Below are 24530 nucleotides of genomic sequence, written 5' to 3'. Positions count from 1 at the left end.
TTTGGACTCCAGCAATCTGAGTAGCAGAGCTCCCTTGCATGTGATTATTTTGTAAACCGCCATGATTTGAATATGGAGCAAGGGTATATAAGTAAATATCTATAGCCAAAGAGAAAAGGAAGGGTTCGAGCCCTTTTCTGTTTGTCAAGTGTGTGGGTTCTCTCCAGCCGGTCGCATTGCTGGTATTACAGCATTGCCAACACGTGGAAAAGCACTGTTCATTTGAAAGGGCTTTAGTTCACTTTGTGTTGGAGCTCCATAGTTGTGTTACAAGTACTGAATGTTGAAATATTTTGGAATTGCTGATGTACACAGTAATTTATAGTACTCTTAGAGACTCTGAATGGATACGGCATTTCAATTCTCATATTTTGATAGTATGATCGATTGTGCTTTGCTTTGGCTATCCAGTGCTATAGCACCTGAATCCAGGATATTTATCTTTATCAAAAATGTATATGCCGCCACATACTAAGGCCCAGGGCGGAATACAACAATGTAACATACATAATCAGTTTGGTGGGAATTACAGTTTAGCTGGCTTATAAAGAAAGGAATTTCAGGGGAAACGTGCCTAACCCATCAGTATCAAGAGTCAGATCTCATGCCTAACATACAAGGACATATAGTGGCACATTCCTGTGATCCAGACCACGCAAAGGAGCAATGCGCATCAGCAAGTTCCAGTATAATTTGTGCTTCTTCTCTATGTTTATGCCTTCAGCTGTTGAAATGTGTCTCCCATTAAGTCAGTGCATCCCTTGGTAATGTGTATATATGCTGCATAAGGCGTTTAGATGCTGTATGCTTTCTGAAAAGTAAATCTGTAAGGCTAGGGAGCTTTGAACATCGCTATATCTAAAGCAACTCATGTTTTTGATGTTTTCAGAAGACAGACTGCCCCCATCTATCACTGTTAACAAAGGCTTGGTTCTGGATGAAAACTCGGTGAAGAAAATCACAACCCTTCAGCTGTCAGCCACGGACCAGGATAGCGAGCCTGGGGAGCTCCTTTATCAGATCACTGAGCAGCCCCAGCTGGGTCACCTGGAACACGCAGCCTCGCCAGGTGTGCATTCCTATCACCCTTACTCAGTTAAGAGTGCCCGGCCAGTGTCAGTGTCAAGTACGCGGCCGCTCTCAGCGCGTGTTCCTTCTGCACCGCCCTCTTTAAAAATGAGTGTGCTTTTGAAAATGTCTCCCGACCTCAGCGCGTCCTCGGGAATGCCTCCTTTTAACCCGACTAAACATACATGTGCTATGGAAGCCCACGTGCACTTCTACCAGGTTGAGGGCAGATGATTTTCAAAGATACTAAGGAAAATTAGAATCTAACCACGCAAAGGGTTTTGAAGATTGCCCTGACTACAATGCATGTCACTGTATTTTATTTTAAGAAATCAGAGTTAATATACTGGGCTCTGTAATGGCTTGGCTCTTTGACTTGCATAAGGTGATACAGAAAGAAGGCAAAGCTGGGAATAGAGCCCACGTGCTCCTAAACCCAATTTCTGTGCTTCAGATACTTCTGGAGTATTATTACGCACGGAGAGTGTGAAGACTCTCCAGGAAATAATCGGTAACATTGTGTGGCAGGTTATTCAGACTCTGTTCCCTTTGTTTGAGAGAAGCTATCAAAAAGTTAATATTAACCAGAATGAAAGGCCACAGCTTACCAAGCACAGCTACTGCTTGCTTACATAGTCAAGAAAGAAAGCCAATTCTTTAAAAATATTTTACATTTATCGGTGTGAGCAAAGTTGGTTTACATGTTGGCCCTCAACTAATCTCTCCAGGACAAAAAAAAAAAAATCCATTCCATTTCACTATCTCAAATTTAAGACGCCCTTAAATTGCAAGGGGATCCTGAAGGCAGGGCGGGCATTGCACAGTGTGTTCTGAGAGATGAGAGAACACCAGATGTTAGCTGCACACTGAAGCACCAGCACGGCTCTCAGGACACTTCTGAAATAAAATAGACTTTAAAGCAGATGTAGGTGACTTTCATGTAACTTTGCTGCTGAGAGATAAAGTGAGTGTTCTTCAGAGCCATCCTTAGGGGATGACAAATAGGGGCGATTGCCCCAGGCTCCGTGCTACCATGGTAGCCGTACCCACCAGCACTATAAATTCCTGAAGATTGGGAATGGAGCTACATGCATCAGCATTCCAGGGCCCCACCATGACTGATTTATTAGTTTTATTATAGGCTTTTAAGTATTTTATGTACGTTGTCTGTTTTGCTTTGCATATTGTTCGATGCTGAATTAATGTGATTCGCTCTGAACTACATGAGTAAGGTAGAAAACAAGAATTTTTTAAATAACTAAATGACTCATCCCGAGCCCCATACCTCCTAAGGTCATCCTTGGCACTCTTGGAGAGATTGCAGCTATGCTAGTATACTGAATGCAGCATACAGTAACTCTCAGTGGCAAAAATCATGATTTATTTCATTTGATTCTAGGTTTACTTGAGTCAATCTCTGCTTGAGAGTCACATTTCTCTGGTAGTAGTCTTTGGAGGTTGCATTTTCCTCTCACCTTGATTTTTTTCATGGTTAAATATAGTGTTTGTGGGCTGAGACCAGCACACAGAGCTTGCCTTAGGTGCCTCCAGTGTTGTCTGTTTCCCAGTCCTGAATTTTTTTTCACATTTGTTCCGTTTCTCTTCCCAACCCTACCTGTACTTTAAAGGCACAAAGATTAGTTCCTTCAGTCAGGCAGATCTGGCCTCCCGCAGCATTCAGTACATCCACACCAGCGAGGAGGAGAAGCATACTGATGAATTCAAGTTTACAGTCTCTGATGGCGTCAATGAGGTGAGAGGATAGCCAGTCTCTTCACAGACTGCTAGTTTTAGTTCTCCATCAAGCGATTTGGTTTATATAATCACTGTACATGTTAATTTCTTTTTTTTAAATGCATAACTTTATTGAGCGTTTTGGAAGTAATTTTTTTTTTAACACCAGCCCACATGAATTTTTAAATTAAATACAATGCATAAGTTACACCCATTTTCAAAGGGAAAGTTCCTTCATACTTTCCCTTTGAAAACTATCCCACCAAAACTACCCGCGCACAATTACAAGTGCTAATTTGTGCACAGATTGTTTTTGTGAGAAAATTAACGCACATACTTTTGAAAATGCAAAGGTGTGCACATAAATTCAAACCCTTTCCCAGCCTGGCCTCTGGGAATGCCCCTGCTCAGTGCAGGCTATATGTGCATAAGTTTACCTGCATATTGAGCAGACAATTTTATGACAGGTCATTTTTATAGGTAAAGCATTGTTTTTACCCATGGCCATCCCTTTGAAAATTACCTTCCTTATGCTTACAGAGTACATAAAATAAAGGAAATGGATAAAGAAAAAATCCAAATTTAGTGAGAGAATGTCCTTCATACTTCATACTGAACAGACTTGTATTTGATTTGATTTGAAGAGTGCTATTTCAAATTAAGGTGCAGAGTGTATGGTCTGGAGTTTGAGGCCATGTTCTTTCTTTGTGACTAACAGAAGGCCACTACCTCTTTTTTCAATCCTGGGAATAGAGATAATGTCGTAGAGGTGAGTAGGTAGTTGGTTAGTTAGGACTATGTCTGTCTGTTTGAGCCATGTTTCTGTGATGGCGCATATATCTGGCTTGTGGTCTGTTAGGATGTCATTTAGGATAGGGGTCTTTTTTACTAGGACCGGGCATTGAATAATATTAGAGAGAAGACAGTGAGAACCAGGAATTGGGTTACAGGGGATATCAGGATTGGGTTTAATGATTTTGGGTGAATGGCTATTCTCTTGTTAAGAGGGGTTTTTTAGGGCGTGGGTTTGTTTTCTGATAGTGGGTATCTGATATGTTTCCATGATGGGTTTTGAGCTGCGGTTGTTGTATGAGGGGTTAAAGTAGTTCTGCTGGGGTGCTGAGGAGGGTCTAAGGGGGGTGGGTGGAGGGTTGTAGGCAGTAGAGCTCCGGCCTGGGGTTGTGGCTTCGGAAGGGGGGAGATGGGGAATTCCACGGGGGGTTTGGGATAGGTGGGGGATGGATGGGGTGTGTGAAAGGTGGAGGGTTTCTGTGTATGGGATTGAGAATTGTCGTTTAATTGAAAGCTGATTGGGCAGTGCAGAGGGTGCAGCGCAAAGGGAGCAGCACAAAGGGGTGTATTAAAGGGTAGGTCCCTTTGGTCCCGCTCCTACGGCGCCTAAGGCCTGCGCCGGAGTTTAAAGGACCTTCCCTGTCGCTCCGAGTGATGTCACTAGGGAGGCGGGCCTCAGGATCGAGGGTGGGCACGGTTTCAGTCGGGACTTCGAGGCCCGTGAGTGGGAGCGGATGGGCTCTTACCCCGATGGGTATGCGCCGATCGCACGAACTGGTGTGGAGGTAGGTCGGTCTTGAATTTATCCAACATTGTGTAACTACAGCATGGGTTATTTTCCCCTATATGTATCACCTTGCACTTATTCACGTTAAATTTCATCTGCCATTTAGATGCCCAATTTTCCAGTCTCAAAAGGTCCTCCTGAAATTTATCACAATCCGCTTGTGATTTAACTACTCTGAATAACTTTGTATCATCTGCAGATTTAATTACCTCACTCGTCATATTCCTTTCCAGATCATTTATAAATATATTGAAAAGCACAGGTCCTAGTACAGATCCTTGAAGGACTCCACTGTATACCCTTTTCCACTGAGAAAATTGTCCATTTAATCCTACTCTCTGTTTCTTGTCTTTTAACCAGTTTGTAATCCACGAAAGGACATTGCTATTCCATCTATTTTGCCATGCTCAAGAAGAAAGAGGGCTTCTTTTGATGCCTCCTGGATTGAAAGGGGTTAAAAGTCATTTGCGTATAGCGCACTTTAGAATGAAATTTTGCACTCCTTCATTATGGCAGTGCAGAAAGAGGACCATCTCTCAATCTGACAGAAGCATAACTACATACCCCTATATGAAAGGAATGTCGGCAGTTTCTAGAGTGGCAGTTTCTAGCGTGGCATTATCAATGTCAAGTCTGACTGTTTAGTTTGGCTATGAGGCTCAAAACCTTCTCCAAGATCATGGGGATAGTAGCAGCGTCTCTGCACAAGGAGAGTATTTTGGTCCATCCATATCTGGACAACTGGTTGATTCAGACCAAGCTTGCAGAACAGAGTCAAAGGGTGTCTCGCAAGGTGATCTGCATTCTTCTCAAAGCTGGTCTGCATAGTGAACTTAGCCAAAAGCAGTCTACAGCTAACACAGATTTGAATTATCTCATAGTGAGATTCGATACGATGCGAGGCACGACTGCCAGAGTAATGTATCTGACAGTTGGAGATTCAGGTGCAATCCTTGAGATTGGCCATCTGTCCAACAGTGTGGAGTTATTTCTAGGTCTCTGGGGCAAAGGTAGTTCCTTGGGTGAGGGTGCATATGTGTCTGCTTTAGCAAGCTCTGCTGGTGTGGTGGAATCCACGGTTACAGGTGTAGGCAGTGAGGCTATCCTAGCCGTTGGAAGTGAGCACAAAGTTGCGGTGTTGATTGCAAAAGGAAACTCCTCCCGAGAAGGATACCCTTAGAGACCCCAGAAGGATAGGTGCTGACAATAGGGGCAAGCCCTCTAGGTTGGGAGGCTTGATGGAATGCTGAGGATTGATGGGACCATCAATTGATTGGAAGCTCATGGAGATTTCTTAGCGTTCTTACGGTTTGCCGAGCGGTTGACAGGTCAAGCGATAAGGTGATGTCAGACAAGACCACCACAGTCACCTATATAAACCATCAAGGTGATAACAGTGGTCACCACTTGTCAGCGGAAATATATGCTCTCATGAAATGAACAGAACAACATATCCAGACCATATCAATCTCACACATTGTCAGGACATGACTTGGATCAGGAGAGTGGGAGTTGGCAGAGAACGTTTTTCCGCTTGTAGACTCTTAATGGGTCCAGATATCTGGATCTCATAGCGGGTTACACATTGCAATGGTGTGGTGGTTCTATAGTTGCAGACAGGATCCAGGGATTTTGAGAATCAATGCGCTCATTCGACAGTAAACCGAGGAACGAAATTCTATATGGGTTTCCTCGCCGATGTTCGGCAGGATAATACGGAAGATTGCAAGTCATCCTTGGACTGTACGCTTGGTGGCTTGGATTGGCCTCAGAGACCATATTTTGGTTACTGATAGACAGTCTTATGGGGCGGCCATTTCCGAAGGAACTTCTACAACAGGAACCAATCATACATGAAAATCCTGGTCAATTTGGTCATACCTTTTGGCCCTTGAGAGGGATCACTTGCTGAGGCTTGGTTATTTTCTGGCAGTGGTGTCCACACTGCTCTGAGCTAGGATGTTTTCCACATCTCTGGCTTTTATCAGGGTTTGGAGAGAGTTTGAAAGTTGATGCAGGGTGAGAAATTATCACCCTCAGAGTGGAAATACCACTTATCCTGGGTTTTCTGTAGGAAGCATTAGTAAGAGTCTGGCCCTAAACTCCTTATGGGTTCAAGTTGCAGCACTGGCATGTTATAGAGGTCCTATTAATGAGAGACTGTTGTTCTCCTATCCAAATGTTTCTCTATTTGTGGAGGGAGACCAACATCTATGACCCTCTTGGCGCATGCCAGTGCCACTTTGGGACCTTGGCTTGGTGTTCAGTTTTTGGGCAGGCCCCACCTTTTGATGGCTGTATGGTCTTTCCTTGTGGATACTTACCTTGAAAATGGTTTTCCTGGTTGCTATATGTTCAGCAAGGTGCATTTCCAAGTTGTAAGCTTTCTCTTGCCATGAGCCTTTTCTGCGGATAACTCCAGGGGCGGTGCAGATTAGATCTGTACCTTCCTGTGTACCAGAGACAGAGTCAGAGTTCCATTTGAATTACTGTTGGGTTAAAAGAGGTTAACTCAGCAGCCTACGAAGGTGCCTGTTGGGAATTATTAGAAAGGGAATGGTGAATAAGACGGAGAATGTCATAATGCCTCTGTATCACTCCATGCTGAGACCGCACCTTGAATATTGTGTACAATTCTGGTCGCCGCATCTCAAAAAAGATATAATTGCGATGGAGAAGGTACAGAGAAGTGCTACCAAAATGATAAAGGGAATGGAACAGCTCCCCTATGAGGAAAGACTAAAGAGAAACATAGAAACATAGAAACATAGAAATGACGGCAGAAGAAGACCAAACGGCCCATCCAGTCTGCCCAGCAAGCTTCACACATTTTTTCTCTCATACTTATCATTTTCTCTTAACTCTTGGTTCTATTTCCCTTCCACCCCCACCATTAATGTAGAGAGCAGTGATGGAGCTGCATCCAAGTGAAATACCTAGCTTGATTAGTTAGGGGTAGTAGGGGTAGTAACTGCTGCAATAAGCAAGCTACACCCATGTTTATTCCCTTTTCAGCTTGGAGAAGAGACGGCTGAGGGGGGATATGATAGAGGTGTTTAAAATCATGAGAGGTCTAGAACGGGTAGATGTGAATCGTTTTTTTACTCTTTCAGATAATAGAAAGACTAGGGGGCACTCCATGAAGTTAGCATGTGGCACATTTAAAACTAATCGGAGAAAGTTCTTTTTCACTCAACGCACAATTAAACTCTGGAATTTGTTGCCAGAGGATGTGATTAGTGTAGTTAGTATAGCTGTGTTTAAAAAAGGATTGGATAAGTTCTTGGAGAAGTCCATTACCTTCTATTAATTAAGTTGACTTAGATAATAACCACCGCTATTACTAGCAACGATAACATGGAATAGACTTAGTTTTTGGGTACTTGCCAGGTTCTTATGGCCTGGATTGGCCACTGTTGGAAACAGGATGCTGGGCTTGATGGACCCTATGGCATGTTCTTATGTGTAGAGGTACCATTGCCTAGGCAAGTCAGGGTGCATTTCACTAGAGCACAGGCATTCTCAGAGGTGGAGACTCGACTGTGGTCTCATGCTGAGATTTGTTGGACAGCAACATATTCCTCCTTACATACTTTCTCCAAGCATTACCGCTTGGATGTTAAAGATCAAAAGGATGTAGCCTTCATGAGAGTGGTGTTGATGGGAGGGCAGGCAGCCTCCCACCCATTTTGGGAGACGCTTTGATACATCCCACCAGTGTGGATGGCCTGCCTGAGTGCAGAGGAAGGTGAAATTACTTCTTAATTTATAATTTCCTTTCCTCTAAGGAAGGCAGGCTAATTCACAATCCTGCCCTGGACTGCCTACTTGCGGATTTGTTTTTAGTTTATCCTTTCCTTCAGGGACGATGCAGATTGTTCCTTATTCTGGGTCGTTTGAAGGATTGGTAAGTGAGAACCAGCCTATGTAATCAGTTATAATTAATATTTTGTCTGAGTTCAGTACTTCCAAGTTAAGTGGAGGTAACGAATTGTTGATTATTAGTAGTCATGTTTCGGATATATTCAGTTGCCACAGTTTGCTTTTCTAGAGATACAGGTAGGCTAATGTCGGGGCAGAGCTCTATGTTGTGACATCAGTGAATCATTTGTTTCTGTCTCCATCTGCTGGTAGGAGTGTATAACCCACCGGTGTGGATTGACCCGCCTTCCTTAGAGGAAAGGAAATTATCAAGTAAGAAGTAATTTCACCATTTATGTTAACGAAGCCTAAACCAGACAGACTAAAGTCACAAACAATACTCAGTCTTCTAATGATTCAGACTCAAACAATCTTTCCCTGTACTCATGTTGATGGTTTAGTTATCCAGATCAAGCAAAATATAACCACATTGTTGATAGTATACCTTACATGTACGCAGATATTTCAAAGAGAAAGTAGCCCCAATGACATGCACTCAAGGTCTTAATGACAGACGTTTCTGTCTGCGAGCCTGAATTTCACTAGTAACATCTGGAAATACTCTTATTACTTGTCCTGAAATTGTTTTATCATGTCTAGAAAGAAACAGTTTAAAAATCTAGTCACACCCTGTTCCACCCACAATGTTACTAATAAAATACTTTTATCTTAATGATTCTGGTAGAAGGACTACAAAGGCCTCCCCCAAGGAGTCATCAGGTTTTACATTATTTCAGGCAGCCGTTTTTCAGTTCTTATTTTTCAAAGATGAGTTCCTTTTTTTTTCTTATTTACTGTTTATTAGCAGTAAGAGCATATACAACATCATCAACATCAAAGCAAATCAAAAACAGGCCATCAAAAACACAATGCCAAATACAGATTAGTAGCTCCAACCACATTTTGACTACCCCTGGAAACCAGTCCACCGCCCCCCCCCCCCCCCCCAAAAAAAACCAATCCTCAACCCCCCACCCCTCCTCTCCCAGGATTAGATCACTTGTAGTTATGCACTTTAGAAACAGTGGCCTGTAGATTACAGGACCCTTATCTTGTACCTGTCATTGACCACCAGTTTAACTTATACATAGTGAAAAGTCTAGACATCCTCATTTCCAAATGTAATTTCTGTGGGACTTCGTTTTTCCTCCACCAAGCAGCTAATTCACACCTGGCCCCCACTATAATATATCCAATAAGATGTTGAAAGCGCTTGTCAATTTCAAGAAGGCCTAGAGAAAATAAGAGTAAACCCAGGGATTTTGATTAAGTTAATTTCAGTAATCTCAGCCACAAATCCCAAAAGCCCAAGAATTTGGAGCAGGACCACCAAACATGAAAAAAATGATCATTATCCCCACAACTATGCCAACAGAGATCAGAAGTCCTTGGATACATTCTTGCTAGTTTCTCTGGGGTGAGGTACCACCTGTATAGTAATTTATAACCCTTCTGCAGAATCAGAGAGGATACAGAGCTCTTCCCCAGCACTTGATCACACCGGTCCCACTCCTCATCTTCCAAGGTTGTAGAAATATCTTTCTCCGAAAGCAGGAAGTGCTTTGGTTTACAATCAAGATCCACAATCAGCAAAATATAAAGTCTGGAAACCATCTTTTCTACTTTATCTGCCCTAGCACAAAAAACTTCAGACATAGATTTACTTCTGCTAAGATCTGTAGCAGTATTCTTAGATCGAACAAAATAGAAGCCAATTGCAGATATTGAAATCAATCTCTCTCCTCTAGGGGAAAAGAGCAGCGCAGGGACTCAGAAGAAATGATGGATCCAGCATCCCTTACATGTTCCAACCTCTCAATACCTATACTCTTCCAGTAAACTGCTGCAGCAGATGACTGACCCGGTGGAAAATCCTTGGCGTACAGGAAAGAGATAAAATGCCAATAACGTTTAGCCCCCACTAATCGTGCACGATACCGCCTCCAAACACTCAAAGAGTGGGCTATAAAGGGAGAACCCCTATGGTACTCCATCTCAAAAGACCCTGCTCGCCACACTACTATGTCTAAAGGTGGTAACCCAAACATATCCTGCTCCAGAGTTACACATACCTTACTCTTACTTCTATAGTGCCATTCCCAGATTGACTTTAGTTGGACTGCTGCATAATAAAATTCCAAATGCGGAACTCCCACCCACCCTGATGTTTAAGTCTAAACAGCACCGATCTCACAACCCTGGGCGGCCGTCTCTTCCATATAAAATGCATCAAAGCTTTCTGCCAATCTTTTAGTAGCCTTAAGGGGACAGACACTGGTAAGGTCTGAAAAAGATAATATAGACATGGAAGAATATTCATCTTAACAACGGAAATCCGACCAAACCAAGACAATGGAAATCTGTCCCACCTCTCAAGATCTTGAAGAATGGCCTGGAACAGGGGGGTATAATTTAAAGCAAATAAAGGCGACAAATCAGAGCCCAATCGGATCCCTGAATATTTCACACATCTAAAGTCCCATTTAAAGAGGAGAAGCTGACGTAAACACTCCACCATAGCACCCTCTAATGATAGGTTCAAAATCTTGGATTTGTCATCATTGACCTTATACCCTGATATAGCGCCAAAACGCCACATATTCCCTAGAAGTGCCCGAAGGGTCTTTTCCAGATATGTTAGAGTGAACAACAAATCATCGGCAAAGAGCATCATCTTATATGACTTCCAAGTTACATTTACCCCATGAACGAGGCCGAGCTCCTGACTTGGCACACAAAAAGTTCTGTTACGATATGTGGATCCCAATAGAATAGAGTAACAGTCTTACCTTAAATCTGAAGACTGATTGGGTTCTGAAGGGAAGTGTCAAAATTCGACACCTGAGCATTCCTGGATCCTGCAAGGGGTACCAGAGGCATGCAGCAGATAATCCAATGCCAGAGTCCAAGCAGGGGTCAAGGCAGGCAGCGGGCAATTCCAAAACCAGAGTCCAAGCAGGGGTCGAGGCAGGTAGCAGACAATCCAATCCAAGGTCCAAGCAGAGGCAAACACAAAGAGACACACCACAAAGCACCAGCACAAGCAAGTCTGTTGTCGAGCAGGAAGATGCAGTGATTAAATCCCCAAGTCCCGCTTTCAGTGCAGGAATTTCCGGCGGGGATGCCCGACATGACGAGGGTGAGGAGCCACGACGGAGTGCGCATCCTGCCACGCTACCGTCAGAGGAAGCTGCTGCCGATGATGGCCATTGCTGCGCCGCAGGACCACCGGACAGGGGTAAGCTCTGGCTTGCTTCCTAACAGGTTCCAAAGATAGCACAAACAAAAGAGATAGTGGACATTCCTGTCAAGTGCCTCTGCCCACGTCAAATAATCCTGAATGTCTACCATTGACCCGTACACAAGATTTAGGTTGCTCATAGAGCACTCCTACCCACATCGGAAAGAAGAATCCTAACCCAAATTTTTCAAGAACCTGAAAGAGACATGCCCAGTATACCCAATCAGAGGTTTTCTCAGCATCTGTGGCCAAGAGGACCGCCGAGATCTTATGATGCTGAACCCACCAACTAAGATTAAGTACTCTCCGAACATTATCGGCCACTAATCTGCCTGGCACAAAACCAGACTGATCCCTGTGTATTAACAAGGAGGCAATAAGCCCCAGATAAGTTGCTAAGATCTTAGCTAAAATCTTGAGACCTAAATTTAAAAGGGAAATAGGATGAAAGGAACCACAAAGTGTGGGGTCTTGTCCCTCCTTCACCAGGACCGTAATACCTGCCACATTTGCCCCTGTCACTAATGAGCCCCCATCCCAGAGGTTCAAAATAGCCAGCCTGCAAGCTTTGTAGAACCTGGCAGAGTATCCATCGAGACCAGGTGCTTTTCCCACCTTCAACTCTGAAATGACAGTAAAGATCTCCTCCTTCTATACAGGGGCATTTAGAAGATCCCTAGCATCATCAGGTAGACAAGCTAGAGATGTAGAGTCCAAATAGGCTGTAATGTTGGCCTCTCGGATGTCACTATCTAAATCATAAAGTTCACCATAAAATTGAGCAAAGCGATCTGAAATCTGCTTATTATCTATCATAGGGCATAGCACCCCCTTGGTCCTTGACTTTAAGAATCTGATTTTGCATACTTTGAGATTTAAGGCACCGAGCCAGGAGGCGTCCTGCCTTATTGCCAAATTCAAAAAATAGTTGCTTTACCCTAAGCATTTGGGATGCAATCTCTGCCAGGTCCAAAGCCTGAAGCTCTTGTCGAGCCTCTTCTGTCTAATTTCCAATTTACCTATACGACACATCATCTGCAACCTATGCTCAGCCTTCTGCTTTTTAAGAAAAGAAGCTCGAGAGATAAGTTTTCCCCTAATCACAACTTTCATACTGTCCCATAAGGTCGCTGGACTAACATCCCCTGTATTGTTAAGTGAGAAATAGGCCTCAGAATCCTGATGGAGACTTGCAGAAAACTCTTTATCAAATAGAAGAGACTCATTGAGTCTCCAAAAACTATTATCCGGCATCACACGCCCCACACGAATCTCCACCCAGATCAGTGTGTGATCGGACCATGTAATATGTTCAAAGATGAGCTTCTAAACATCCTTGTATGAAAAATATGGATAACATACCAAAAGAAAAACATATGGTGTTATCTTTTTATTGCACTAACTTGATAATTTCTTGACCAGCTGGTTATTTGTTTGTTTGTTAAACTTTATTTCAATGCATTCAGCTAGACAAAAGTGGCAACTACACTACTCCTATACATCCTTGTAAACGTAGGCTCAGATGTTCCTACCATCCTGAAGCAGAGAGCTTTGGGCCAACTTTGTCTCATCTCACTCCATCACATGTTTGATGCTTGGTTTTTAGACTGACCTTGGGATACATTTTTCTACCATGTGATGAAGCTCAGACCTGCCAGTTGATGTAATCATTTATTTATTTATTTATTTAACAGTTTTTTATACCGACCTTCATAGTAGATAACCATATCGGATCGGTTTACATTTTAACAAAGGGTAAACTGAGGTAACAATTCTTGGTAAATAATAGATAACAAAGGAAAAGGAATAAGTCAAAGTTACAATCAACGAGGAATGGAAAACTTGGAGGCTTAAAGACAAGCTGGAAGGAAGATAGAGGCAGGTAGAATAAATATAACATGATACGAATAATTTAACGGGTTAGAGCATATGCTTTAACCTGGAAATGCCAGTGTCCATTGTTCAGGAGGAAGTGTGTCAGAGTCCTTGTAAGAAGTGAGGCTCAAACTAGTGAATATCTGGTGGATCTGGGAAGGCTTGGTGAAAGAGCCACGTCTTTAGTCTTTTTCTGAAGGTTAAGAGGCAGGGTTCCAATCTGAGATTTGCTGGGATATTATTCCAGATAGCTGGGCCCACAATTGAAAAAGCTCTGTCTTTGGTCGTAGAGAGGCGTGTGGCTTTAGTAGGGGGAAATTTCAGAGTGCCTTTGTGGATATCTCTCGTTGGTCTGTTAGAGGAGTGGAGTTTGAAAGGGATATCCAGGTCGAGTTGGAGTTGCTGATGGATGGTTTTGTGTATTAGTGTAATAGATATTAGTGTAATCATGTGTATTGATATCATGTCTCTTCCTCAACTAGGACGCCTGCACAGTGTACCCCCTGATCTATTCTCAGGCATGCATGCAGCCACGCCTGAGGGTGATGGCACAGCAGCATCTTTTTTTTATCTTGAGTAAATGGAGGACAGGAGAACCAAAGACAATAACTTTAAAACGAGCAAGCAAACATAATTCTCATATCTTCCTTAGGACTTTGTCGGCTTTAATGCACGCAGGAAAGTGGATTTTAAAAAATGCTCATGTGAAGGACATTCCCAGTTTTACCAATTAGTCCACCAGTTTGCCCAGTCCATCTCAAGGTCATCCAGACCCTTCTGGTTCTTCAGCCTGCACTCCGCCCTGTTTACCCAAATCCCTTGCCAAGTCTTTTTAGGCCTAAAGAGAGATTTATGCAGACATACACCTTATCAAGAGTAGAAGTTGACATACATGGCTAACAACTCGCTATGTGCTGCGGCCGCCAGATTTAAAATATGGATTTACATGCATAATTGTTGGCCCCGCCCCAAAGCACACCTGACATGCCCCAACTCCATCCCCCCCCTTTTTTTTTTACATGCACATATACGCACATAATATGCAGCTTTTAAAATACAAGTCACTCATACTTGGCCCCTATACTCGCATATATATAGGCCTTTTATCACAAGTAACTCTTAAAATTCAACCCAAAGTGTTGTATTTATAATATAGAATGAGTGTTAGATAAACTGAGAAAAAGATGTATTTGTAATTTGGTCATACAGGGGTAATTTCATAACAATCCGCAGAAATTTGCAGACGGTTCTGCCCACAAGCTACACCAATTTTCAAAGCAAACTTATGCGTAAAAGCTTGTTTTAAAAATTATCTTGACAAAACTGTGCACACAAATTGCACCTGCTGTTTAGTGTGCACAGCTTTGCTGAAGTTACATGCATATTTTTAAAAATTAAAAACATCACATGCATGAGACCCAAACCTACCCAGACTCTACATCCTGGAGTGCTTTTCCTCTATGTGTGTAATGGTATTTTCCTAGCACATAGACAGATGGGTTCAGGACCAGTTTGGTTATTCACCTCTACCAGCAGATGGAGACAGAGAATACTGACTCCATCTATCTATATTAAGGCAAAGGAAATTATCAAGTAACTAGTAATTTCTCATTTAGCATGCTTTTGTCAAACAGTTTTCTGAGGAACTTCTGGGGGTAAAGAAGTGCAAGGAGCAGCTACTCTCTGCATTGTCTTCTGGGTGGAACTGGGTGAAAGTAGAGGGGGTTGGTAACAGATCCAGAATGTAAAGCTCGAAGGCAGCATCCACACTAGTGTTTGTTCAGGATTTGGTAATAGATACATGGTCATATTTTCCTGCTTTCACAACTCCAAACATTTCCTTTAAGTTCATTTCAATCAACAAATGTGGTAGGAGGGGAAGGAAAAATTTCCCATTTTTTAAAAGATAATATTTATTTGTGACAGCCATGTTTATAACAGACACAGGAAAATGTTATTGTTATGTTTTAATCAAAAGGTGGCTCAGACATTCTATATCAGCATAAATCCAGTGGACGACTCTTTGCCTGTGATCCAGAACTCTGGAATGAGGGTGCAGGAAGGAGTGAGGAAAACCATCACAGAGTTTGAACTGAAAGCCACAGATGCTGACACCGAGGTGAGGCTGGTACAGTGAAAGTTGTTGGGTTGCCCTGTTTGGAGGCTTGGTGGCAGAGTAATGTAATGTGAAGCCAGGGTAATGAGAACAGTGTGGGGAGTCCTGGTCTCCATGAGCCAGCAGCTTGCTGGCGATGAAACAGCTGGTTGTAGGCATCTTGAGCACATGCTTATATGTGAAATGACAGCCAAAGGAACTGATTCAGTTGTAGCTGTCGAAAGAGATATAGGGGATCAAACTAAGGCAAATACTTAGATTTCCTTACTTCCTCTGAATTCTAGACATTTTCTTTTTTTTTCCCTAGTGTTTTCAGGGTTTCACTCTTCAGCCAGTTATTAAATAGATCCTCCATATCCTACCGAAAGATGGAAATCCATAACACTGAAATTGTTAACTAGCATACTGTATATTTATCACTCCCTTAGAATAATTGCTGTATTTCTTTTAAATAGTGAGAGAATAATATTAATTTAGATGTTGCTACTAAGATTAGCTCCATTTTACAATCATGGTATCAGTGCATAATGAATTCAAAGTATCTTAGCATCCATAGGGGCCTTATTATCACTGTGTGAAGACTATTCTTTTCTGGGTTTATCCGGGCAGGGTAAATCCAAACATAATCTGGCTATGATGGCAAGGAACTAGAATTACAGTTGTTGCATTCAGTGCAGTATTTCTGAAAATCCTGGCTTCTCATTTTTCATACTTATATGCCTGGTTGCTATGATCAAAAAAGTAGACATTAGTGTATTGAGTTCAGCCATCCTCACATTTGGGTTATTATGAGTTGGTAATGATCCAGGGGAAAGCAAATAAACCACAACAATGTAAGCCCTTATGTTCCCAGATAGGATTGCCAACTGGCTCAGTGCTTTTCATGGACAAATTGTGGGGGCAGTTTTTAAAGTGACTGCTTTGGGACTAAATCCATATGTGCCTTCACTGTGAAGCTTGTCGCAGGTACATATATCTGCTCACTTGCACCCTCACTTGCACCTGCTTGTTTTGTGCAGGTTGAATTTTGCTAGAAGAGTTGAAAATACAATCTGAGCATGGACCTTTCCTTCCCCTGACCAGAATGCATCCCACTAAAAGGATGCACATTGTAGAAGAGCGTGCAGACTCCTTTTACCTGCGGTGAGGGAGGACAGCCTTCAGATAGGCAACCTACACCAGTAAAACACTTTTTACCTGCAAAAATTGCTGTGAAAATTATCTTTTGCACGCCTGGACTCGTAGTTCAGATTTCCCTATTGATTTTTCAAATAAAAGGAGAACTATGTGCAGTGAGGTAAAACCAGGACTGGATCAGCCTGTCCTGAAAATCTGGAGTCAGTTGGGGAACCGCATTCTATGGGATAAAAATTCATTCCTGTTCCAAGGAAGGTGTCTGGCACCAGCCTATGTGAATTAATTTAGTAGGGCTGCTTTGCCCTCCAAAGATCAAAGCCACTCATGTCTGTAAACAGAGTGCTTCTTTGGAAGAGAAACTGTTGAAAAGTATATTTACAGCTTCCCCCTAACCCCCTTTCTTCTTTTCTTTTCCTAATCAGGCTGATTCGATTACTTTTACCATTGTGCAACCCCCACGATATGGTACCATTGAGCGCACCGGCAATGGGCAACATTACCGTCAGACCACCACTTTCACCATGGAGGACATCTACCAGAACAGGATCAGCTACAACCATGACGGCAGCAACTCCCTGAAGGACCGCTTCACCATCACCGTGTCTGACGGGACCAACCCCTTATTCATCGTGGAAGATGGAGGAAAGGAGGTAGGCCTCAGAAAGAGATGGTAGAGGGTGAAATAGAAACAGAAGGAAACCCATGCTGTAACATCTTCCTAGGTTACCCATGTTAAAGTTCTCTGCTGCTCTGTAACAGTTCCTCTGAGCACCTTCTGCTTTTGTGGCAGAGGACGTTTTTTTGAGCACTGCATTCTAGAAAATGTCGCAGGTTTCAGAGCTCACATATATGCAAGAGAAGGGCATGGATAAAGTGACAGTGCCGCATGATATCTTGCAAAGTATCACTGTCACAGAGCCACGGTGGACATCCTGTAGTGAGTGGCATCGGGCTGTTGGCCAAGTAGGTTCCTTGATATGATCAGGTTGAGGAGCCTGTTGCCTGCGGTCAACCTGATGTCTCTTTAAGGGCCCTGCTGTCTGGCTATGTATGGCTTAGGTCTTTGGCCTGCCGGGACAGAATACCACAGGCAATTTGAAAAATTCAGCTAAGAAAAGAATAAAGCCCATCAACGAGGTGCTCTGGGCTGTGTCCTCTGGAAGTATAAATCAGGCAAGATCCTAGCTCCAGGCCACATCACGCAGATTAAGTTCAGTCTAGGCTCGAGATGGCTTAACCCAATTCCCAACTATGAAAGGTGATTTTAGCAGCCCTGCTTTTACCACAGGTTGTCCCAACGGTTAGGTTTCTTACCACATTTTTCCTCCCTAGTAAGACCACTAAAATAATCAAATTTAACTAAATAAATAAATAAGACTTCTGAACTTTGGAGTGTTTGGCCAGCAAGGGTTACAACTCTCCAGTTCCTGCCCAGGCTCTGACAACCTATCTCCTTAAAGTTTGACTTTTTTTGAAGTCATAGAGCCTGGAGGACTAGGCAGCTAGTTCACAAGGCCCACGGAGGACCCCAACTGGTAGGAGGCAAGAACTGCCCACAGATCTTCACAAATAGTATTATGATTGGTGACTCGCAGGATGTCCTCACAAGCCAACTTACTGACCCCCAACACCACCTGAGGCCTTCTGCGGTTGGGACACTGCTCCATTCTGCTAAGGCTGCTCCCCGCAGTCACGTGCCTTCCGACAGCCACTCCTCTTGGCCCCTCCTAGGCGCAGGAGCCAATGTTCCTATTCTTAAAGGGGCCACGGGGAAAGTCCCCATGTTGCCCTTTGATGATATCAACGGTCCCTCCCTACTTAAGGCTGATTGAGACACTTCACCGACGCTTCAGCAACGGGTCTCCTGATGTGCCTCAAGCCTCAATGCCTGATGCCTTCATGCTTTATTCTGTGTTCGTGTCTTGTTCCCGAGTTCTTATCTTGTTCCTGAGTTCCTGCATCCTTGTGCTCCAGCCTTCTTCCTGCCTCCGTGTCTTGCTTCTGTGTTCTCATCTGCTTGCTTTTTCCTCCTCTTGCCTCTCTTGTGCCTCCATGTCCTACCGAATCCTTGTTGTGGTCTCTGTTCTTGTCTTGTCCTTCCCTTGGTTTGCTTCTCTGGATTCTAATGTCTGCCTGGACATTGACAATCCTTGATTGCCGCCTGGACCTTACCTTATGCTTTGGACTCCATCTTGCCTTGTCTACCGCCTGCCCCGACCTCTGGCTTTCCTTCTCAGATCCTCTTCTGCTGCCTGCCCTGACTTCTGGCTTGCCTTGTCTGCTGCCTGCTCAGACCTTTGCCTGGCCCTGAATTCCCATTCTCTGGATCACCTTAGGGACCCACTAAGTCCTGCTGGCCACCAGAACCCAAGGGCTTGACTTGCGGGGAAGGTGGCTGTTATAGGTGAAGCTCCAGTTGGTCCCGCCATAGGGCATGTCCGCCAAAGGTTGGCAGGGGCCTAGCGGGCTTGCTCGCTGGTCTGCACCAACCACGTTACAGCACCAAGGGTCCACTCATATTGAATACGAAACAAATAGCAAGCCTAAATTTAGAAGCTTGAGTTTTAGGTACCTAAAGTTAGCCGAATTTTCAGCCTGAAACTTAGAGGCCCCAAATTCAGCTGAAAATCCACCTAATTTTAGGCCCCTGAAACTGAGGTGCCTAGGTCAGGTGTTCACTTTTCTTTGAATATTGTGCAGCATGACATCGGTTTTCAAAGCAATTTATCCAATTGAAAACTTTTTCCCTGTACGTACCCGGATCAGTCCAGACTCCTGGGTTTTGCTCCCCCCTCTAGCAGATGGAGACAGAGATGTTCTTAAACAAAACTCCGCCTTATATAGGATGGTGCCACCTACAGTCTGGCAGTATTCCTTTGTCTCCAGCAGATGGTGGAGGTGCAAAACCTACAGTCTGGTCGGTGTATTTCTTTTGTTAGGACAGTTGGTCAGTGTTAGGGGATAGATTTGTTTTCTACCTTAGCTATTTGGCTGTAAAAAAAAAAAAAGAAGGCAAAGGAAATTTTGAATTCCAAATTCGGCAACAGTGAGGTCAGCCTCCCAGAGGGTCGGCAGGTCCTGAGAGGGCCATCCCCTGCTGCTCTTGAGGCAGCTGCAAACCAGGGTTGAGGACCCTATTATTCGGCTTTGGCAGCTCGGGTGCAATACCGGGGAGCCCGGCTCACTCCACCCTGACAGATCAGTACCATGGACCACAGCAGGCAAGTTTAAAAAAATAAAAAAAGTGTATTTCAATTTACTTTCGGTTTAGTAGCGGGCCGGCTCTCTCTCTCTCCTCCTGGTGTTTGTTTTCGCCGCGTTTTGGTTTGGGGTGGGGGGGCTGTTTTTTTTCACTGAAATCGTGGTTGTTGTTCTTTCTTCTCCTCTCCCGATGCCGCGGACTGCCTCATGCCGGCGTGGGAACGGAGGCCATTTTGCAGACATTCAGGTCTGCTACGCAGGCAGCCATGGGGGAGGGGTGCTTACCATCTCCGCTTTCTCCTCAAGAGAGGTTCCCTGGGGAAAGAGAACCGGCGCAGCCTGCTTCCCTACCTCAGAGGACAGCCCTGAGGAGGCTTCTGACTCCTCCTCTGCTTTCTCCTTTTCATCGGAGTCATTGTATTCCTTCACAAGGCTTTCAAAGCACGGAAGACAGGGAGGCTGTTCGATGGGGAGAAATTCGTCGCCCTAGGGACTAAGTCCCATGCTAAGAAGCGTGCTAGGCCTCGCAGTGGTGTGGGTCTGGCCAAGCCTAAGCGTCCTGTCCGCACTGGGGTCCCTCAGCTAGATTTGGATTATTCGGGGCAAGATACAGACCCAGGGGATCTGGACTCTCAACCCCAGCCCCCGCAGGGAGTGGATGCGGATCCTGATCCACAACAGGCAGAGAGGGGCTCGCAGGCTGCAGAGGGCAATGACCCTAAGGTGGTCCGCCTCTTTCGCAAAGAGGAGCTTGGACCTCTCCTTCCAGCTATTCTGACTGAGTTGGGTAAAATGGATCCTGTGTTGTTGGGCCTGAGAGGTCTTGCCACCACCTTTCCTTTCCATTTCTCGGCTTACTGTTCCAAGAATGGGATACCCTGGACCTCGGGTTAAAGGTGAGTAAGGCCATGGATAAGCTATATCCTCTGCCAGAGGATGCTTTGGATATGCTGCGAGTGCCTAAGGTAGATGCGGTGGTTTCCGCTGTAACCAAGAAGACCACTATCCCAGTCACAGGGACGACAGCACTCAAGGACCTACAGGACAGGAAATTGGAAGTGCAACTTAAGAGAATCTTTGAGGTCTCCACCATGGGAGTTAGGGCAGCTATGTGCAACAACTTTGCTATGAGAGCAGGACTCCGCTGGGTACAGCACTTGCAAGCCAATGCTGGCTTCTCGGATGAGGAGGCGGCCCAGGCAGGCCATCTGGAAGCCTCGGTGGCTTACTGCGCTGATGCCTTTCACAACCTCTTGCGGACGTCGGCAAGATCCATGGTATCAGCGGTCTCCGCCCGTAGGCTCTTGTGGTCATGGAACTGGTCGGTGGACGTGTCTTCCAAGGCACAACTGGGATCTCTGCCCTTCAAGGGTAAACTACTTTTTGGAAAGGTCTTGGAAGATATGATTCAATCTCTGGGCGACAATAAGGTTCATCGGTTGCTGGAAGACAGACCTCAGTCTCGCAGTTCCTTCTCATCCCGGGCCAAATTCAGAGGGAATCAACGGTATCGGCCGACCAAAGAGCCCAGCTCTTCCTTTCGTCCAGCACCAGCGAAGCAGCAGTCCTGGTCCCAGTCTTTTCGAGGCCGAAGGTTCAGCAGAACCGGTTCGGCTCAGCTGACTCCGGGGTCAAAATCTTTGCAATGAAAGAGCGCCGGTCCACTCCTCGGTGCCGGCGGTAGGGGGCAGGCTGTCCCTGTTCTTCGAAGAGTGGGCCAAAGTGACTACAGACCAGTGGGTGCTGTCCGTGATAAGTCAAGGCTACGCTTTAGATTTTGCACAGTGTCCTCGGGACCGGTTTCTCGTCTCCCCCTGCGGTTATGCAACCAAGTGCACAGCGGTTCAGGATACGTTGCAGCAACTCTGCAACTACAGGCCATCGTACCAGTTCCTCCGGAGGCACAAAGAGGGTCGCTACTCCATGTACGTGGTGCCAAAGAAAGAGGGATCTTTTTGGCCCATTCTAGACCTCAAAAGTGTAAACAGATGTCTCAAGGTGCCTCGCTTTCACATGGAAACGCTTCGGTCGGTCATTGCCTCGGTCAGGAAGGGAGAGTTTCTGGCATCGTTGGATTTCACGGAGGCTTACCTTCATATCGGCATCTATCAAGACCACCAGCGGTTTCTTTGCTTTTCCATTCTGGGTCAGCACTTTCAGTTTCGGGCTCTGCCCTTCGGTCTTGCCACCGCGCCCAGGACATTTACCAAGGTCATGGTGGTGGAAGCAGCCCATCTTCAGAGGGAAGGACTTCTGGTTCATCCCCACCTGGACGACTGGTTGATTTGAGCAAAATCGGAAACGCTGGCCAGGGAGGCAATTCACAGAGTGCTCCAGTTCCTTCAGTCACTGGGCTAGGTGGTCAGTCTCTCCAAGAGCAAACTCGTGCCCTCTCAGTCTTTGGAATATTTGGGAGCTCTCTTCGACACTCAGAAGGGAAGAGTTTTTCTTACCACAGAACACATTTCCAAATTGCAAAGCCAGGTGAGAAACTTGTTGCTCAAGAGTACTCCCAGAGTCTGGGATTACTTGCAGGTTCTCGGCTCCATGACATCAAAATTGGAGCTGGTGCCCTGGGCCTTTGCTCATATGCGGCCTTTGCAGTCTGCATTACTTTCCTGATGGAACCCAGTATCTGAACTATTTCTTCTGCGGCGCGGTCCGGTCTCGCGTGGTGGCTGGTGACAATCTATCCCGTGGAGTTCCTCTGGAGGTGCCCGACTGGACAGTGGTTACCATGGATGCCAGTATCTCCAGCTGGGGAGCGGTGTGCCTGAAGAGTTCGGTACAGGGCGTGTGGTCGTCCGAGGAGGCCCAGTGGTCAATCACTCGTCTAGAGACTCAGGCAGTGCGATTAGCGTTGCAAGCGTTCCGCTCTCTTCTCCAAGGGAGATCAGTCAGAATTCTGTCGGACAATGCGACCACGGAGGCGTACATCAATTGCCAAGGAGGGACCAGGAGTCAGCCTGTAGCAGTGGAAGCTCATCAGTTGATCAGCTGGTCGGAACAGCACTTAGTCAGCATCGCAGCGTCTCACATATCCGGCATGGACAACATACAGGCAGATTTTCTCAGCCGGCACCATCTCGATCCCTGAGAATGGGACTTGGCAGATGCAGCTTTTCAGCACATATGCAGCTTGTGGGGCAGGCCCAGCATGGATCTCATGGCAACATTTCGAAACACCAAAACTCCAAGATTTTACGCTCGGCGCTGAGTGATGGGAGCAGAAGGGGTAGATGCCCTGGTTCTGCCCTGGCTGACCAACGTTCTGCTGTACATCTTCCCACTTTGGCCGCTGATCGGCAGGGTGCTCCAGCGGATAGAGATACACTTTGCACACGTAATTTTAGTAGCGCCGGAATGGCCGAGGTGCCCATGGTTTGCGGACCTTCTCAATCTGGCGGTGGCAGCACTGCTTCGGTTTCCAGGAATCCCGGATCTGCTCAGTCAAAGACCTGTTTGGAAGAAGTCGATCACTTCTGTCTAGCGGCATGGCTTTTGAAAAGCATCGCCTAAGTCGCAAAGTTCATTCTCCAGCCACTTTTCTGCATTCACGTAACACATCCACTAACCTCGCGTATGTCAGAGTGTGGATGGTTTTTGAATCCTAGTGTCTAGACCGGGAGGTTTCGCCAACCCGGGCTTCAGTGTCGGATATTCTGGGTTTTCTTCAAAGTGGACTGTCCAAGGGCTTATCATGCAGTTCTTTACGAGTACAGGTAGCAGCTCTTGGTTGTTTGCGTGGTTCGGTTCAAGGTGTAGCATTAGCAGCACATCCAGATGTGACTCGTTTCCTTTGGGAAGCAAAGCACTTGCGTCCTCCGGTCAGGCACCCTTGTCCGTCTTGGAGTCTGAATTTAGTTCTTATAGCTCTGTGTTTGGCGCCCTTTGAGCCTTTGAAAAGGGCGACGCTGTAGGATCTTACCTTGAAGGTGATTTTTCTGGTCGCCATTACATCGGCTCGTAGAGTGTCGGAGCTCCAGGCTCTTTCCTGTAGGGAGCCTTTTTTGAGGATTTCAAATTCGGGAGTTTCCTTGCGGATGGTGCCTTCTTTTCTGCTGAAGGTGATTTCCCAGCCTTTGGGGAGTTAGACCGGTCGGATCCCTTGTCTGGGGACTTGCAGAAGCTGGACGTTTGCAGGGCATTGCTGAGGTATCTGGAGGTTACCAATGAGTTTCGTGTGTCGGACCATCTCTTTGTGCTATGGAGTGGTCCCTGTCGAGGTCAAATGGCTTCCAAGACTACCATTCCTCGCTGGCTGAAAGAGAATATCAGCTTGGCCTATTTGCTGCGGGGCTCCGTGCTCACTCTACTCGTTCGTAAGCAGTGTCCTGGGCAGAGTGCCACTTGGTTTCTCCACAAGAGATTTGTAGGGCGGCTACTTTGAAATCCTTGCATACCTTTGCGAGGCATTACAGACAGGATGTGCAAGCTATGGAGTTGGGAGGATTTGGAGAAGGCCTGCTGCGAGCGGACCTCTCCAGTTCTCATCCCAGGTAAGGACAGCTCTGGTACATCCCAGGAGTCTGGATCCGGATACATACAGGGAAAGGAAAATTAGTTTCTTACCTGATAATTTTCGTTCCTGTAGTACCACGGATCAGTCCAGAGTCCCACCTGAAAAAAGTCATGGATGTGAGGGAGAGCCCGCTCGG

The 24530-nt window shown here is 45.3% G+C and overlaps 1 protein-coding gene across 2 annotated transcripts in view; it reads left to right on the top strand.

Annotated features, from left to right (window-relative positions):
* The window catches only part of FRAS1 (Fraser extracellular matrix complex subunit 1), an 868026-nt gene that overhangs the window by 700507 nt on the left and 142989 nt on the right, over positions 1 to 24530 (top strand). For both annotated transcript variants that reach the window (XM_029600388.1, XM_029600395.1), the window contains exons 47-50: positions 890 to 1069; positions 2697 to 2821; positions 15397 to 15537; positions 17094 to 17321. In XM_029600388.1, the coding sequence (XP_029456248.1) occupies positions 890 to 1069; positions 2697 to 2821; positions 15397 to 15537; positions 17094 to 17321 (674 nt within the window). The remainder of the gene's footprint in view (positions 1 to 889; positions 1070 to 2696; positions 2822 to 15396; positions 15538 to 17093; positions 17322 to 24530) is intronic.

The sequence above is a fragment of the Rhinatrema bivittatum genome, chromosome 1 (assembly GCF_901001135.1).
Source record: "Rhinatrema bivittatum chromosome 1, aRhiBiv1.1, whole genome shotgun sequence".
Lineage (NCBI taxonomy): Eukaryota > Metazoa > Chordata > Amphibia > Gymnophiona > Rhinatrematidae > Rhinatrema > Rhinatrema bivittatum.
The sequence above is the reverse complement of the archived record's forward strand: the minus strand, read 5'-3'. Positions and strand labels throughout refer to the sequence as shown.